General features: G+C 43.1%; 1 protein-coding gene and 1 long non-coding RNA gene across 14 annotated transcripts in view; one reads left to right on the forward strand and one right to left on the reverse strand.

The window, feature by feature from the left end:
• LOC147360998 (uncharacterized) overlaps positions 1 to 6,935 on the reverse strand; it is a 130,046-nt gene extending 123,111 nt beyond the window's left edge. For all 10 annotated transcript variants that reach the window (XR_015139601.1, XR_015139599.1, XR_015139597.1 and 7 more), the window contains exon 1: positions 6,757 to 6,935. This is a non-coding gene — a long non-coding RNA (uncharacterized LOC147360998). The remainder of the gene's footprint in view (positions 1 to 6,756) is intronic.
• ITGA8 (integrin subunit alpha 8) overlaps positions 6,168 to 17,298 on the forward strand; it is a 189,090-nt gene continuing 177,959 nt past the window's right edge. For all 4 annotated transcript variants that reach the window (XM_086334201.1, XM_086334202.1, XM_086334203.1 and 1 more), the window contains exons 1-2: positions 6,168 to 6,560; positions 7,173 to 7,306. In XM_086334201.1, coding sequence (XP_086190327.1) covers positions 6,355 to 6,560; positions 7,173 to 7,306 — 340 coding nt within the window. In that variant the 5' untranslated portion in view covers positions 6,168 to 6,354. The remainder of the gene's footprint in view (positions 6,561 to 7,172; positions 7,307 to 17,298) is intronic.

Consider the following 17,298-nt stretch of genomic DNA (forward strand, 5'->3'; position numbering starts at 1 on the left):
GGAGGTCCCAGGATCACATGGGAACCACGCCAATCAGTAAGGATCACATTTTATCATATAAGGAAGTAGATTTAAACGTAGTGGGGGACAGTAATTGGTTATTAAGTAACAAATATATTTGATCTTCTGTTAAGAATTATGCACTAATGGTTAAATGTTACAGCATCTCTATTTTTAAATATTTTGTACATGGCTACAAACCAGAGAAATATTTTTTTTTCCTGTGGTACTCTTTACTTATTTATTTTTGGAACGTTTGGGCCAAATCTGTTCCATCTTTGACCTTTGGGTTCTTTTCTTTTCTGTTTAGGGAAACAACTATGCATACCTTTCTCAGCATTAAACATACACACGCACTCACAGGCATGATAAACAATTACCAGACTTGCTTTTCTGACAAATAAATCAGTGCTAGAAGACCTTTATAATGTCAAACTTCTCATTCAGCGTAAGACCTGTCATTGTCCATGTGTTTCTCTGACAGTATCCCAGGTTTTACTGATTGGCGTGGTTCCCATGTGTCAGAATAGTGAAATGTACAAGACCCCGATTCAGACCTATTCTGTCCCTGTAATTATTACAGTTTTTTCCCCCTAGCTTCTTGTGAGATTTTACTCTTCTCCCAGGTTTTTGGTCTCCAAGGGTACGTCAAAGAGCTTCAAGTTGGTTTGCTTTTCCTTCTCTCTTTGAATACCAAATGGAAACAGTGACAGACTATTTTCTTGGGTTCCAAAATCACAATACATGGTGACTGCAGCCATGAAATTAAAAGACACTTGCTTCTTTGAAGAAAAGCTATGACAAACCTAGACAGCATATTAAAAGGCAGAGACATCACTTTGCCAACAAAGGTCCATATTGTCAAAGCTATGGTTTTTCCAGTAGTCATATACGAATGTGAGAGTTGGACCATAAAGAAGGCTGAGCGCCAAAGGATTGATGCTTTTGAACTGTGGTGCTGGAGAAGACTCTTGAGAGTCCCTTGGACAGCAAGGAGATAAAACCAGTCCATCCTAAAGGAGATCAACCCTGAATATTCCTTGGAAGGACTGATGCTCCAATACTTTGGCCAACCTGATTCAAAGAGCCAACTCATTGGAAAAGACCCTGATGCTGGGAAAGACTGAAGGCAGAAGGAGAAGGGGACGACAGAGAATGAGATGGATGGATGGCATCACCGATTCAATGGACGTGAGTTTGAGCAAACTCTGGGAGATACTGAAGGACAAGGAATCATGTGTGCTGCAGTCCATGGGGTCATAAAGAGTCAGATAGGACTGAGTGAGTGAACAACAACCAAACCCTTTGCTGTGACCTCTTATAAAAGTACACAGCTGCTGTCATGACTTGCAAGCATACCCAAAGGGCCAGACCAGAAGAGCTTAATACTTCAGAAAAGTGACTTCTCATTTTTGCCATAAATTTCAAAAATATGCCTATAGACCGAATAGGCTGAGAAACTGGTTTTAGCATCTGAGAGTCCAAGTTCAAATCACACCAGTGGGGCTTCCCTGCTGGCTCAGTGGTAAAGAATCCACCTGCTGATGCAGGAGATGTGGGTTCAATTCCTGGTCCAAGAAAGTCCCGCACGCTGCACAGCAACTAATCCCCTGCACCACAACTATTGAGACTGTGCTCTGGAGCCTGGGAGTAGATAGCTACTGAGATCCACCTGCCCTCGGAGAAGGCAATGGCACCCCACTCCAGTACTCTTGCCTGGAAAATCCCATGGATGGAGGAGCCTGGTAGGCTGCAGTCCATGGGGTTGCCAAGAGTCAGACATGACAGAGCGACTTCACTTTCACTTTTCACTTTCATGCATCGTGGAAGGCAATAGCAACTCACTCCAGTGTTCTTGCCTGGAGAATCCCAGGGACGGGGGAGCCTGGTGGGCTGCTGTCTATGGGGTCGTACAGAGTTGGACACGACTGAAGCGACTTAGCAGCAGCAGCAGCCACTTGCCCTAGGGCCCATGCTCTGCAATGAGAGGCCCATGAACCACAACTAGAGAGTATCCCCCGCTTGCTGCAATGAGAGAAAAGCTGGCCCAGCAATGAAGCCCCAGTGCAGCCAAAAATAAATAAATAAAAATTATTAAAAAAAATAACACCACTTACTTGCTCTGTAAATTTGTATATGCTTGTAGCTCTCTGAACCTTAAGGCCCTCATCTGTACAGTGGAAAGTGACACTGTATAAAATGTAGGCTTGTTGTATAAATCAATAACAAGTGTGTTTTAGAAGAAAGGAACAAGTATATGAATCCAAATATATGGCAATATGATATAATTGGCTGTATTGGCAATATAATGAAGCTGTGCATTGTCACCCTGCTTATTTAACTTATATGCAGAGTACATCACACGAAATGCCAGGCTTGATGAATCACAAGCTGGAATCAAGATTGCCAGGAGAAATATCAATAACCTCAGATATGCAGATGACACCACCCTTATGGCAGAAAGAGAAGAATTAAAGAACCTCTTGATGAAAGGTGAAAGAGGAGAGTGAAAAAGTTGGCTTAAAACTCAACATTTAGAAAACTAAGATCATGGCATATGGTCCCATCACTTCATGGCAAATAGATGGGGAAACAATAGAAACAGTAACAGACTTTCTTTTGCGGGGGCTCCAAAATCACTGCAGATGGTGACTGCAGCCATGAAATTAAAAGATGCTTGCTCCTTGGAAGAAAAGCTATGACTAACCTAGCAGCTGCTGCTGCTGTTGTGTCGCTTTAGTCGTGTCCAACTCTGTGCAACCCCATAGACAGCAGCCCACCAGGCTCCCCCGTCCCTGGGATTCTCCAAGCAAGAACACTGGAGTGGGTTGCCATTTCCTTCTCCAATGCATGAAAGTGAAAAGTGAAAGTGAAGTTGCTCAGTCGCGTCCGACTCTAGCGACTCCATGGTCTGCAGCCTACCAGGCTCCTCCGTCCATGGGATTTTCCAGGCAAAAGTACTGGAGTGGGGTGCCATTGCCTTCTCCTTGACTAACCTAGACAGCATATTAAAAGCAGAGATAGTACTCTGCCAACAAAGGTCTGTCTAGTCAAAGCTATGGTTTTTCCAGTAGTCATGTACGGATGTGAGAGTTGGACTATAAAGAAAGCTGAGCGCCGAATTGATGCTTTTAAACTGTGGTATTGGAGAAGACTCTTGAGAGTCCCTTGGACTGCAAGGAAATCCAACCAGTCAATCCTAAAGGAAATCAGTCCTGAATATTCATTGGAAAGACTGATGCTGAAGCTAAAACTCCAATACTTTGGCCACCTGATGCAAAGAACTGACTCATTGGAAAAGACCCTGATGCTGGGAAAGATTGAAGGTGGGAGGAGATGGGAGCGACAGAGGATGAGATGGTTGGATGGCATCACCAACGAGATGGATATGAGTTTGAGTAAGCTCTGGGAGTTATGATGGACAGGGAAGCCTGGCGTGCTGCAGTCCATGGGGTCGCAAAGAGTCAGACATGACTGAGTGACTGAACTGATGTGGCAATAAGTAGAATTTTCTTCCCTGACCTACCCATATCTTGAATTAAAAGATCAGGAACATGCTGGAAATACCAAAAATCAAGAGAGTAACAAAAGGGGGATACCCTGGCCATATGCTGATTTATACAAATCATTTTATAATATTGAGCTACTTCTGTCCAAAGAATTGATACTTTTTAACGGTGATATTGGAGAAGATTCTTGAGAGTCCCTTGGGCTGCAAGGAGATCCAACCTGTCAATCCTAAAGGAAATCAGTCCTGAATATTCATTGGAAGGACTGATGCTGAAGCTCCAATACTTTAGCCACCTGATGTGAAAAAGTGACCCATTGGAAAAGACCCTGATACTGGGAAAGATTGAAGGCAGGAGGAGAAGGGGACGACAGAGGATGAGATGGTTGGATGGCATCACTGACTCAATGGACATGAGCCTGAGTAAGCTGCGGAAGCTGGTGATAGACAGGGAAGCCTGTTATGCTGTAGTCCATAGGGTCACAGAGTCGGACACAACTGAGCGATTGAACTTAACTGAACTTCTGTCCAGTAGGTTGGTAAGTGGACCAAGTGCATGTCTAAGAATATGCTGTTACTTTCTACCTATTCAGGTGTTCCACTACCTTTGCCTCAACCTAAATCTTGCCTGCAATATGATGAATTTGCAAATTTCAGCATGCAGTCACAGGAAATGATGGAGTCGGGGCTATTTCCCAGCCTCACTGTCTCCCACAGCTCTTTTTCTGCCCATGTGTATATTGCATGTGAATTACTCATTGAAATTTACTCCAGGGAATATCACTTCTATTACCAATAGTAACCTGACCCAGAGTAGCAGACTTTGTATCCAACACAAATGAACTTTTGGAGGGAGAAAAAAGTTTTCTACCCTCTCTGCTCTTAAGCCCTTGTCTGGGAAAGGACTATTCAGTTAGGAAATAACCCAGATGTGATGATTTGCTAGGTAATCTTCTGATAGCTTATTCATTTTTAGCATTTTTACAGGGATGAGACAGGCAAAGAGTAAAACATAAAATTTAAATCAGTCTACCAAGTGTGTTCTGATGTAAGACAAAGTCTAGCTTTTCAATGGGAGCACAGATTTTCTGTGGGTGGACTCCCACATCTACTCCATTAGACTAGATCACTGCTCTGAATCACAGTTTATGATTCCAGCTTCTTGGGGATCCCACACTAGTAACAGATTCAACAGGTCCAGAACCTAACTCACTATGTTCCTCCCATTCTGTTCTCCTTGCCCCATTGCTACTGTCTGTGATTCTCCTCTTCTAAATTGATACCTGTAGACTCACCTTGGGTTTATCCTTCACTTCATTCTGCCATCAGTCTGCTGGCCCTTTTCCTGTTAATTAACATTTCGGGTTTCATTTCCCTTCCATCTGTTTATCATGGCAGAGCCCTCATCACTCTGTGCGTTTGGGCAACAGCCACTTGGCTTTCTCTTCCTTCTGACAATTGACCTCTTGCCCCAACACACACATCCTCCACTAAACTTCCAGAATCCCTGTAGAACCCACTACCTTTGCCTCAGTAACTGTTCTTGTTATTAAGATCCTTTCTTAGGAGGTCCATCCTTTCCTTCCACTCCTCCCCAACCCACATTTTTATTCAAATCCCTTGCACAACCCTATCATCTTGGCCTCTGTGTTTTTAATACTTTGCCTCAACACTCTGTCCACAATGTCCAAAGCCATGCCTCCTATTCAAATTTCTGCTTAAATTACCAACGAATCTCATTAAAATGCTGTGGACCCTAGTCCCCTCTCTCCTCTCTAGTCTTCATTTTCATTTAAACCCAGCGGCATCCTGTTTAACCCTTAATTGCTCTCTTTCCCTGTTAATTCTGTTTCCCTGGAAGACTGCACGTTATGAAAAGGCTTCTGGTACCACACTTCTCCTTTGCCTTTTCCCCCACTGATCTTTTACTCCCTCTCCCAAGCAGAAGACACAGAAAGAGATCAATAACACCCATGGATTGGAACTGACGTTTGAACTCCTGCAGACAGATTCCAACCTATACCCCCTACGCCTGCTGTGGGTAAACTGTAAATTCCAACATTCCCAATTTTGTTAGTCCTCACCACAATTAAACAAGGTCACAGAAATTTAGGACCAAGGCATGTAACCCGCTCCATGTGTCTCTGAGAAAGACCTAAATAAAATCTCCAGGATTGCTTTATTAGTTACCTCTGCAGGGAAGTGGAGGTGGGGGAAGAGAGGATTATTGGATTTAAACTTTTATTCGGATCTTTAGGCTGCAGAGGTAATGCCAAGATCTCGGCTTTGTCTGGCCTCTTCCCTCGCGGTGGGGTACGCTTTCACATCATCCATTTGGGAGAAACCAGAGCAAAGCCTCGCCCGACGCTGAGCAGAGGCGGGCGGAGCGGCTTTTGGGGCGGGGGGGATTGCTTCCAAAGCCAATGGCTTGAATTGGCAAGCGGGAGGCTCAGATAGTTCTTAAGATGCAATTGCAGTAGAAAGCCAACCCACTGAAACAGGCGCCTGGCCCCGGCCGCCCGCGGGGGCGAGGACTGTCGGTGAGTTACCGGCTCCGGCCCGCAGTGTGCGGGCCGGCCACTAGGAGGCGCCCCGAGCGCACCGGGGCCCCCTCCCGCCGCCAGAGGAGGGCTCGCATCCCCTCCGCCAGCCCCCAGCCGCGGGATCCGGCGGCCAAGCAGACCGCAGGGGACACGCGGAGGAGCGCCCGGGGCTGTCACCGCGGACGCGTCGCGCGCACTGACCCGGGACCGGGGCTCCCCGGACCGCCCGCCGCCACGCCCGCCGTTTCCCAGCCGGGGTCCTCGGCTCGCACTGCCCGGTGAGCACCACCCGGCCGGAGGGCGATGTCTGCCCGGCCCCGCCGCGGTCCCCGGGTCAGCCGGGCACCGCCGCTCGCGCCCCTCTGCTGCTTCTCGGCCGCTCTGGGGATGCTGTGGTCCCCCGCCTCGCAGGCGTTCAACTTGGACGTGGACAAGCTCACGGTGTACAGCGGACCCGAAGGCAGCTACTTCGGCTACGCGGTGGACTTCCACATACCTGCCGCTCGCACGTAAGTCGCCCCAGGTGGGGTCCCTGCCCCTCTGCCGGGGGACCCAGGCCTGTCCCCGCAGCCTGCTGGCAGGCGATCCCGAGCGTCCATCCCGCTGCCCACTTGGGGTCCCGTCCGGTTCCCCGCCACCAGCCTCTACCCTCCCCTTCCACGCTGAATGTCCTTGTGAACTTTGAACCAGGGACATGTCACTTGCCTCGGATCCGAAAGTCCTGGGGAGCTCCAGGGACAAAGACTGGAGCATCGTGCAAAGGGGAAACACAGGACCGAACAGACTCAGGCCAGTTAAAACAAGGACCACAACACGGTCTGTTTATACATAGCCTGTAACAATTAAGCGTCTGGGCTCAAGTGCTGTCTGCTATAAGCAGCTGGGCTCTGTCCTTTGCTAATTCTCACTGCACCCCCACCCCCACCCCCCCGGCCCCCAGCAATCTCTCAACTCACTGTATACATAGCTCCACCTAGAGAAGAATTAGGAATATTTGCACCCTCTTCCAAACCAGGTTTCAGACGCCCGTAGATTTCCAAGAGGAAATCTAGTTTGACAGTCTGTCTCCATCATGAGTACGTTTCCGATTCCAAGAGTGATTTTGTCCAATCTCTTCTCAGGGCGAGTGTCTTGGTGGGGGCGCCCAAAGCCAACACCAGCCAGCCAGACATCGTGGAAGGGGGAGCAGTCTACTACTGTCCTTGGCCCGCCGAGGGGTCTGCGCAGTGCAGGCAGATACCATTTGACAACACCAGTAAGTGATATTTGTCATTCTCAACTGTTGGTTCTGGAGTGCCAGAGCCCTCCGGGAGTCAAGTCCCCACTTTGTAGAATTTGGCCTGTCTGATGGGTCGGTGTTGAGGGCGGTGCAGGTTCGGAGAGAAATCAGCTTTTTAAAGCCCAAGTGAAGGGGAGGAAGATGTTAAGTGCACCCCAGAGAGGGAACAGTATTTTGAGCTTGGGTATTTGAATGCACCCTGGTCACTGCAGTTTCCTTACTATTCTGAGATAAGGGTGTTCTGGGTGAGTGGATGGTTTGGAGAACACAAATGTTACTCCCTGATCTTGATTCTGGAGAGAATTTGGTTATTTCCCAAGAACAAATCTGGAAAAAGACATAGCCTTAGAATTTCCAGTGCCCAAACTCGGGAGGCAAGAGTCAGCTGCTGCAGACCCAGACATCACTCCATGTTGCTATTTAATTCTTTACAGAAAGAAAGCATTTTCTTTCAAAATATTGGACACTGGATGCAAACTAGTACAGGCAGAGTGTGGATGGATTACATTCATTTCCAAAATCCCTAGACAGATGTTTCTTATTTAATTAAAGGGAAAATACATTTTAAACAATTCAGGCTGGTTATGTTTCCTCTGGTGTTTTCTCCTTGGGTCTTGAGAAAATAATCTAAACTTAATGCTTTCAAAAACATTAACGCTGAATGTTTTAATTTGTACCTCCAAAACTTTATGAATTCAAAAGGTATATGTTATTGGAAAGCAAATATCTCTTTTCAGAAAAATGTGAACATGTCAACTCAATGTTCTTTGATGAACAATCAATTAAAATACCTTTTGCACCGTGGAACTATTATATGACATCATTCTTCATTATTGTTATATTAGTATATATCTAGAATTTACGTAGAATGTCAGTTTTCACAGAATTTTGATGAAATTGGATGGATATTTACCTGTTACTTTAACTGATTTGCATTTTTTATTTTAAAGGAGAAAATAATTTCCATTCTAAGAATGTGGAAATTATGTCACAGAGAAAAGTCCTATGCAAGCATTACCTTGAAATATGACCAAATTAGGAGATATTTTATAAATGCACTTTTAAATTATGTTTTTCATATGTGTCTATATATGGTCACAGTAGCTCTTTTACCATTTAATTAAATAATTCAGTTATTTCATACCACTTTTCATAAGCTTTTACTTTAAAGTTTAACTATTAGAAACTGGAAAAATTAAACCACTTGATATTCATTTGTGAAAGAAATCTTTCAGTTAGTGATTGAATCAGGACTTTAGATGCTTCTAAATACTGACTTCTAGCTTAATTTTAAAATAAATTTCATGAATCAGAAAAATTAAGCATAAAATTAATGGTATTTTACTAATACATGTCAAATATTTTATTTTTAAAGTATTTTAAGTGTAAGCCTTGATAAATAAAAACATAAATTTTGGGCATTATTTGAATTTAAATTTAGTGTTAGCATTTGGAGACATGTGATGTGTTTTTACCAAGAATCAATCTATAGTCATGGGCATGAATTTAATAACTTTCTAGAATATTCCCATAACATGTCAACACATCAAATCAGGATCTGGTTAGTACATTTTTCCTTTGATAAAGGAAGAATCAATGTCTGTTCAGGTAAGTCACACCTGAAGACCTAAATATTAATCCCAGATGTCACAGATGAACAGATGAAAACCAGAGTATACAGACATGAGTATGAATTTTTAAAAACTGACCACTCCCATCCCCAAAGTTGTGATGTTACATGACAGCAGGTAACATTTTCCAAAAGTTCATTTTAAAGTAACTGTTTGGATCTTCGAATTCAGTTTCCCACAGAAAACTAATGTTGAAAGATTGTGCTTTGATTTCCAGAATAACCCACAGGAATGCACTTAACCCTTACTCTAGCTGAATTGTATTTGCAATGAAAGAAGAGGGGACAATCTAGTATGTTTCTGGCAATTAAATCAATAGGAAAATAGTAAGAGTGTTGAGAAAAGATCAGCATTCCTTGAAGACAGGGTAGATGGCACCTTCTGGGCAGGTTCTCCGGAAGACATCGGAACATCTCAAAGGGTTTTTGAGATTAATGTTGTTGGTTCTACATGATGTCTTATTTTACTTCTAAATGGATGGAGTTTTTTTTTTTTTTTTTCTTGAGAGATGTATGCATCTTACTATCTTATATTCGCAACCATAATCGCTGCAATTTGAGAATTTGTTAGTGGAACAAAGTGAGGGAAAGAAACAGGGAGGTAGATAAGTGTTTCTGAAATATTTGAGCAAGAAATAAAAAAAAAATAGCAAGGCAGAGGAGGCCACACAACATTAGTAAGAAATGAATGGTCTGTGATGGAATGCACAAAGCAGTGACCTGTGAAAGCCTATGGGAGTTTCCAAGAGCGAAGATTAAGAATGATGGAGCAAAGGAAGTTCCTTGTGTTAGCCATCAGAGGGTACTGTGGGCCCAGGAACCTTGGCTGCTCCTGGGAATGGCCTGAGAATGGGTAGGGGAAGAGGAATCAGAGGATTGTGGCTCAGGGGTTTGCTACTGAGTGGGAGCCAGTACACTATACATCATTTCTACCAGTGACTTTATCCGTGAACCCTAAGACGGTGGAACTGCCAGTGAATGCCATTTGCTGCAAAACTGTGAAAGGGGGGGACAGCAGGAGCCCACAGAGCTGTTTCTAGTCCGAGTGTCAGTTTTGTGGGCAGAATATGATCTTGGAACCAAAGATAGAAGGCAGAAATAGGCATTCTGACTCTGGGTGTTGCAGTCAGCATTAGATGCAGTGCATTTATTCATCACCTACTATGTGCCTGTCACTTATCCACACTATTTCTAATCCATACAGTGAAACAACCATGTAAATCCTGTTTCATGAGTAAGGAGGCAGACATCAAAGGTGTTAAAAGATACATCCAAGGTCACACAGTGGTAAACAGTAGATGCAGGACTGGTCCTAACAGACTGCAAGTTCAAGGTCAGATCCTGTGGAGCTGAGGCACTGCTCATCTTCCTCACCCTTCCCCCAGTTTCCCACCTGAAGTTACCTTCACACGTTCCAGTTAAAGTGATCCTCCAGAGAAGATCTGAAAGGTGAAACGGTTTGGGTACAGGGTTATGGAAGCCAGAGTTCACAGAGGTAGCCATTGTCAGAGTGGGAATGATGGCTTGTGCAATATATGTCCCCTCAGAGTCCCCATCCACTGTCTCCTGTCTTACTCTCTGGCCATGAGCAGCAGCGTGCGCGTCCAACGTGCACCAACCCCCTCCCCCCCAGAGGAAGAAAATTCCTCTGCTTGACAAAGTAGCAGCTCCAAGTGCTGGACACCCACAAATTGACATGCACGTAACAGCGTGTGGTGTCAGGCATCAATAAATATCACGTTGCAAATATTCCTTTGTACAGAGAATCCTGACTGTCTCTGTCTTCCACCCTGTCTGCTTTTACTATTACATCTGAATTCAAGACATTCTGAGTAAATTTGACCTTTTAATGATGTAGTTTCAACTTGTTCAGGCCCCTGGGGTGTCTACAAATTAATATTCGCTGTGGTAACCTACTAAACTCTCTCAGCCTAGACACTGGAGGAGACTGGCCTATAATTTAGTCCCTGAATATGGTTGTGATCTTGAACTTTAGTTTATTTAAGGTCAACTGCCTGTTTTTTTGTAAAGTCTGCCTTTGAGTTTGAAATTTTTTTCATTAAATAGTCATTGATTTTATTTGTACTTTATCCTGTAACTGGGATTAAAAAAAAAAACTACTTCTCATCATAAATGCAAAAACAGAGGAAGCTGGGAATCGCCTAACACTTCAAATGCATGAATACTATTAAAATCTGTGGTCCTTTCAAGTATGGAAAAAGGAAACTTTCGGGAAGCATATGGTGGTGGGGGAGGTGCAAAGTGCAAAGAGTAGATAATTTTCCTGCTCTGTGCAAAATCAAGTGGCTCCAAAAATCCCCTTCTCTCTTCTCCCTCCTGTCTTTCCCCCTTACTTCACTAGAATAAAATTTCCCCACCCCCAAATTGATTTCTTTCCTTTTTGGTCCTAAACTGTGCCCCACGTCTTAAATGTAAAACATCGCATCTGCCAAATTCATGCCTTTCCTTTCTAAATCTATTCCAAGGTTCATTGTTTTTCTACTTCCTACATTTTCCAAACCCATGTGTGGATTACAGAAAAAGCCCTGAATCCCAGCTCCCCAGCTAGAAGAGGGGTGAATGAGACAGATACTCCATCTTTGCAGTGATAAGAAGGCAAATTGCAACAATGGTAACAAAGGCATAGAACACAAATATTTGATTGTTTTAAATACTCAAATGAAACATTTTGAGGAGAAAGATAATAGCATGAGCTAATAACTGATCATCATCACAGCATTAGTAATACAGCTGGGAACGCTCCCAATTAGAGACCCACTTAAAGAAGAAACAAGAGGAAGTGGGAGGTACCATTGAGATTTGGGAGTCATCTGAGAAAGACTACCAGAATTTGCCTGACCTTAATTTAGCATCTTATATATATATATTTAAAGCTTAAAATGGAAGGCAATTTTGTTAGGATATTTCAAAGCTCTAGGAAGCTAAGATTTTTGTCAGAATTGTGTTGTAGCTTGGAGACCGGAAGCCTTTGTTGGAGGGGGCAGGCAGGAGTCTGTTTTATTTTGTGCTGAGGGAGCCACAATAAGAAGCAGCTTAAAGCATCTGGTGCTGTGATGGGTACAGGGTTGTATTTTGATAGTATTGGGTGTGCCCTTTTTCTCATGTGAGGGTTGGGAAACATATTGGTCACATAAGCCTTGCTTTTCTAACTTCCTCAGAAAGAAATCAGTTTTTGTTCAATATCAAAGCAGAGGCAAATGGAGGGCACAGCTACCTCCAGTAAATGACAGAGGAAATAACAGAAATGTGATAGAACTCAGACAGCAGAAATCTGGACTCTGGTGAATTCAATTGTAAGTGGAAAAAAAAAGGTGAAAGCTCAGTGATAATCTGCACCTTTGAGAATTAATAATTGCCAGAGTTAGTGTTTTACTACTTGTACACTTATATATACATACACATACATGAACATACATACACACATACATATATGCACACATGCACGCACGTGCGCGCACACACACTCTTTAGGGCAGAAAGCTTACTCTGCCAAGTACTTCTCTTACTGAGTCATCAGGGGTAATTAAGCTGGAAGGCTTACTTACTCTAGAAACAATTCATGATGGCTCTCAAACTGATGGGCTGGCCTGACAGATGCAACCAGCATCCCTCAGCTTCTCCCAGTTGACTCAGACTTTCATGTGACAAAATGCAATAGCTATCGAGTCCTGATATGAGCTGGGAGGAGGCAGTGGTCCCTACAACACACAGCCCTGGAGGAAGCAATTAGAAAAGAGGAAGTCCTTGAAACTCCAACCAGAAATGGGAAACAGATCTGCTCTATGGCTAGTTGAGTAGAATGAGCATTAGGCGCCTGTTGCTTAATCTGCAAAATTCTTTCAAGAAGCTGGAAGTGTGTGTGATGGAAGAGGCTTCCAGGCTCTTGGCAGGAAGAATCCGTGCAGCAGCTGTAGCATTCTGGGAGAAATGTAGGAAATTGTCTTGAAATTGTTCTGAAAGCAAGAAAAACACACTGGCACACTGAAGCCAGCTGGTTGAGATGTGAGCATTCAAACTTTACCTGTTGTGTGTAGAGAATTGTATCTGTGAGTTGTGTTGATGGAAAGAGTTGCCAACATTCCTGACAAGCTGAGCTCAGCAGTGCCCTGAAGGACACCATCTAGAGACACAAGCATGGATTTTTGAGGAAGAGAGATAAAAGACTAATTCTAGATCTTATTGAAAGTGCTCCCTTTAAAAATATTTCATTTTCAAAATTCAGTTTAAATACATCTTCAGAAAACATATTAGTGTATCAATCAAGGTGTATCTGTATAATGAAACACTAAAATAGATTAAAAGTAGTTTTGATTCTGGGTTAAGTTATATGAGGATTTGAGGTAGATAAGCAAATTGTGATGCACAGATAGGCATTGAATACTTTAAACACTGGTGTTGCTCTGTTAGGGACCTCAGCCAGGCAACTCTCAGACTAGTTGAAAAGGAACAGGGTTTAACGCCAGCCCTGCAGAAAGGCCAGCTCCTGGATCTCTTGAGATTTGAACCCAAAGATCTGCAAGTTGAGAAACTCTTCTAGGTCCACAAATACTGGTGGAAGTGATCACTTACCCTTTTAATTGTTTTAGTAAAAGTAAAGCATACCTTACAAAAACAAGTCTTTGCAAAAATAGTTGGGCTTCCCCAGTGGCTCATCCACCTACAGTGCAGGAGATGTGGGAGACATGGGTTTGATCCCTGCGTCAGGAGGATTCCCTGGAGGAGGATATGGCAACCCACTCCAGTATTCTTGCCTGGAGAATCCCATGAACAGAGAAGCCTGGAAGGCTACAGTCCATAGGGTTGAAGAGTCAGACACAACTGAGTGGCTGAGCATGCACACATAGAAAAGGTTGCCAGGCATTAGAAGCGAGAAGGAGGGGTGGTCTGCAAAGGGGAAGATTGAAGGAATTCGGGGAGCTAATGGAACTTCCTGTGTCTTGACTGTGATGGTGGTCCATAACTGTATGTATATATCAAAAGTTGTTGAACTGGGAACTTTGCTGGTGGTCCAGTGGTTAAGAATCCATCTGCCAATGCAGAGGACATGGGTTAATCCCTGGTCTGGGGAGATCCCACATGCCTCAGGGAAGCTAAGCCTGTGCGCCACAACTACCAAGTCTGCACTCTACAGCCTGTGTGCTGCAAGAAGAGAAGCCACCACACTGAGAAGCCCTTACAACGAAGAGTAGTCCTTGCTGGAGACAACTAGAGAAAGCCCATATATAGCAATGAAGACCCAGCACAACCAAAAATACATAAATGAATACAAAGAAACAAGATTGTTAAAAAAGTCATTGAACTGTACATCTCTAAGAATGAATTTTACTGCATGTAAATGAAACCAAAAAGAGAGAAAGAAAACATTATGGAGTATGCTAGAGAGTTATATATTTGATATGATATTAAGGCTGGTTGTATGGCCATTGCTATGATCATGTGAGTTTAAACTGTTAGACTACAGGAAGGTCTGATGTGATAATAGTTGGGAGTATAAGGACACATCCCTGAAAGGCTAAGTAAGTCGCCTTACTGCCCCCAAACAGGGGAAAACGTATGTCAGCTCATCACGTAGGACCCTCTTTACCATTCTTTAAATAAAGAATACTATGACCAGAATCAGTACTGGCACCCCACTCCAGTACTCTTGCCTGGAAAATCCCATGGATGGAGGAGCCTGGTAGGCTGCAGTCCATGGGGTTGCTAGGAGTCGGACATGACTGAGCAACTTCACTTTCCCTTTTCACTTTCATGCATTGGAGAAGGAAATACAACCCACTCCAGTGTTCTTGCCTGGAGAATCCCAGGGACAGGGGAGCCTGGTGGGCTGCCATCTATGGGGTTGCACAGAGTTGGACACGACTGAAGTGACTTAGCAGCAGCAGCAGCAGCATGACCAGAATGTGTGTGGCAACACACCCATGTGAATGGAAACATGCTGAATCAGAATAAATCTTTGCAACGAAGCATCATATTTGGTAATTCTCATGTCGTTGCTGAAATTCAGGCATTGGGTCTCCCATTGATCATCACTGAACTAAGGAGCTCTCACTTCAGACACATTATTGTAGTGACCAAAATTCATGTAACTGCCCTGCAGGGCATTATTAACTTATTCGCATTACATCAATTTTATTCTTAGGCTCTAATGTTTGACATATGGACACAGTCTGTGTGTGATATTGCAAAATTCTCTATATCAATCAGCCCTGATTTCAGGACAGGTCAAAATGAGAGAAAAGGACGCACACCACTGCAACAGGAATAGGTTTCTTTGAGAACCCTACACAGTCCACGTTACTCACATCATCTCACTCCAGGTGGAGGTCAGAGCTAACTCTGCATCCAACCTGCCCATGTTATGGCTCCATTTCTAGTCTATTGTCATTCCCCATGATTTGCCCACATTTCCGTCACAGTCCAGCCCTGCGTCCACATGGCTTCCACGGTACATCATGGCAAAGCCTACCTCTCAAGCATGCATTACACACACCCATGTCCCTACTCACTCTGAGCCTGTGTCCTGGTTCCTCTCTCGTAACCACCCAGAACATTTTATTTTCCAGCAATGATTTTCTGGTATTTTTCTGGCTTCTCTCTTTCTACAATTCCCAGTGGAATATGTGTTTCAGAAATTAATTCTAAAGTTGCTACAAATCCTAAAATCCTTAAAAAAACAAGGGGCATAACACTAAAAAATAACATTTTCAAACATCCTGAATGAGGATGTATATCCCATAAATGATGCTATAAATCACACAATTGGGTATGATAGACCCTTAAAAATGAAGCCCACTGAGAATCAAGATTAAAATGGGGAAATGCTTTTGTTTTAATGTTAAGTGAAAAAAAATTCAAAATTGTGTCTACAGCCTGTGGAAGAGCACAAGAGGAGAAGGGCAATGAGAGGCTATTGGGAAATATAATTAAAACTGTTTTTTTTCTTCTTTTCCTAGTGCATTTATTACTTATTATTAAAAACCATGAACAGGTATTCATTTATGATCAGGAAAAATAATAATAAAACATGCAAAGATTTCTAAACGAAATTATTGAGTTCACTGAAGTATTATGAAGATTAACAGTGGGAGACCACGGCTCAGGTTTTATGTTGACTGAAAGCAGTCTTAATGGTTTCCTCATTTGTCTTGGGTATACATGGTTAGAGTAGTTTATAAATGTACTCATTTACGTATAACTGCTTATGTTTCAAAATACTGATGATCAAGGATATTTTCAATGCCAATTGTGTGTGTAAAAATAAGAAGACGCTATTTATCACCTGTTTCTATTCTAGATTCTACATCAATAGAAACATTAAGCTTGGTGGTCTGACACCAAACATAAGCTTGGTGGTCTGACAGTTTCTAGAGACTTTATTTATTATTATTATTATTATTGAATTGTTTATTTGGCCGTACTGAGTCTTAGCTGTGGCATGTGGGGTCTTAGTTGAGGCATGCAAGCTTTTAGCTGCAGTCTATGGGGTCTAGTTCCCTGACCAGGGATTGAACCTGAGCTCCCTGCACTGGGAACATGAAGTCTTAACTTCTGGACCGCCACAGGAGTCCCGAGACTTTTAGAATAAAGAGAGCTGTTAGCAGGGGCCAAACTGTCTTCCCGAGTCTTCTGGAAACACATCCAGAAATCAGGTTTAGTCAAGTACCCAGACATCTCATGATCCAGTGAGGTTGACACATAAAATTAACCAGCACGTCTTCTTTGTGACTCACAATATGTATTCTCCTAGAAAAGGCACTGAAAATTTGTGAACTAAAGAAACCCATTGGATTCATAGGGTAGAATATTTTTTTGACAGTCATTATTTCTCTTCACATCTCTTAAGCCGAAGAATGCCCAGAGATTACTCTAGTATCAAATAACTCCGGATCTCTTGGCGTAAACCAGCCAAGGTTTATTGCTTGTTCACACTGTCTGGTTAATATGAGCTGGAGAGGAGCCTCTGCTTATACAAGTGACCCAAAGACCTGGCCTGATGGAGATTCCTGATTGACATGTGCTTTCAAGGCCACTCTAACTGGGAAGACTCATGGCAAATTGCACCTCGTCTAGTAAAGCTTCCACGTGGAATTGACATTTACTGCTTCTCCTCGTGTTTGGTGGCCAGACAAACTAGGAAGTTGGCCATGCTATCTTATTTGAATATCTATTTGAATATTTGATTATCTTTGTGTTAGACTGGTATGTTTATGCACACCTGTCAAAGTTGTTTATACACAATTTTTAAAATAATACTAGAAATGAAATAGTATAGAATTTAATCCTTGAAAATGTTATTAAAACAGTTTTATTCTACCTT

The sequence above is a fragment of the Bos grunniens genome, chromosome 13 (assembly GCF_055505025.1).
Source record: "Bos grunniens cultivar Pamir isolate PY7600 chromosome 13, Bosgru_T2T1.0, whole genome shotgun sequence".
Lineage (NCBI taxonomy): Eukaryota > Metazoa > Chordata > Mammalia > Artiodactyla > Bovidae > Bos > Bos grunniens.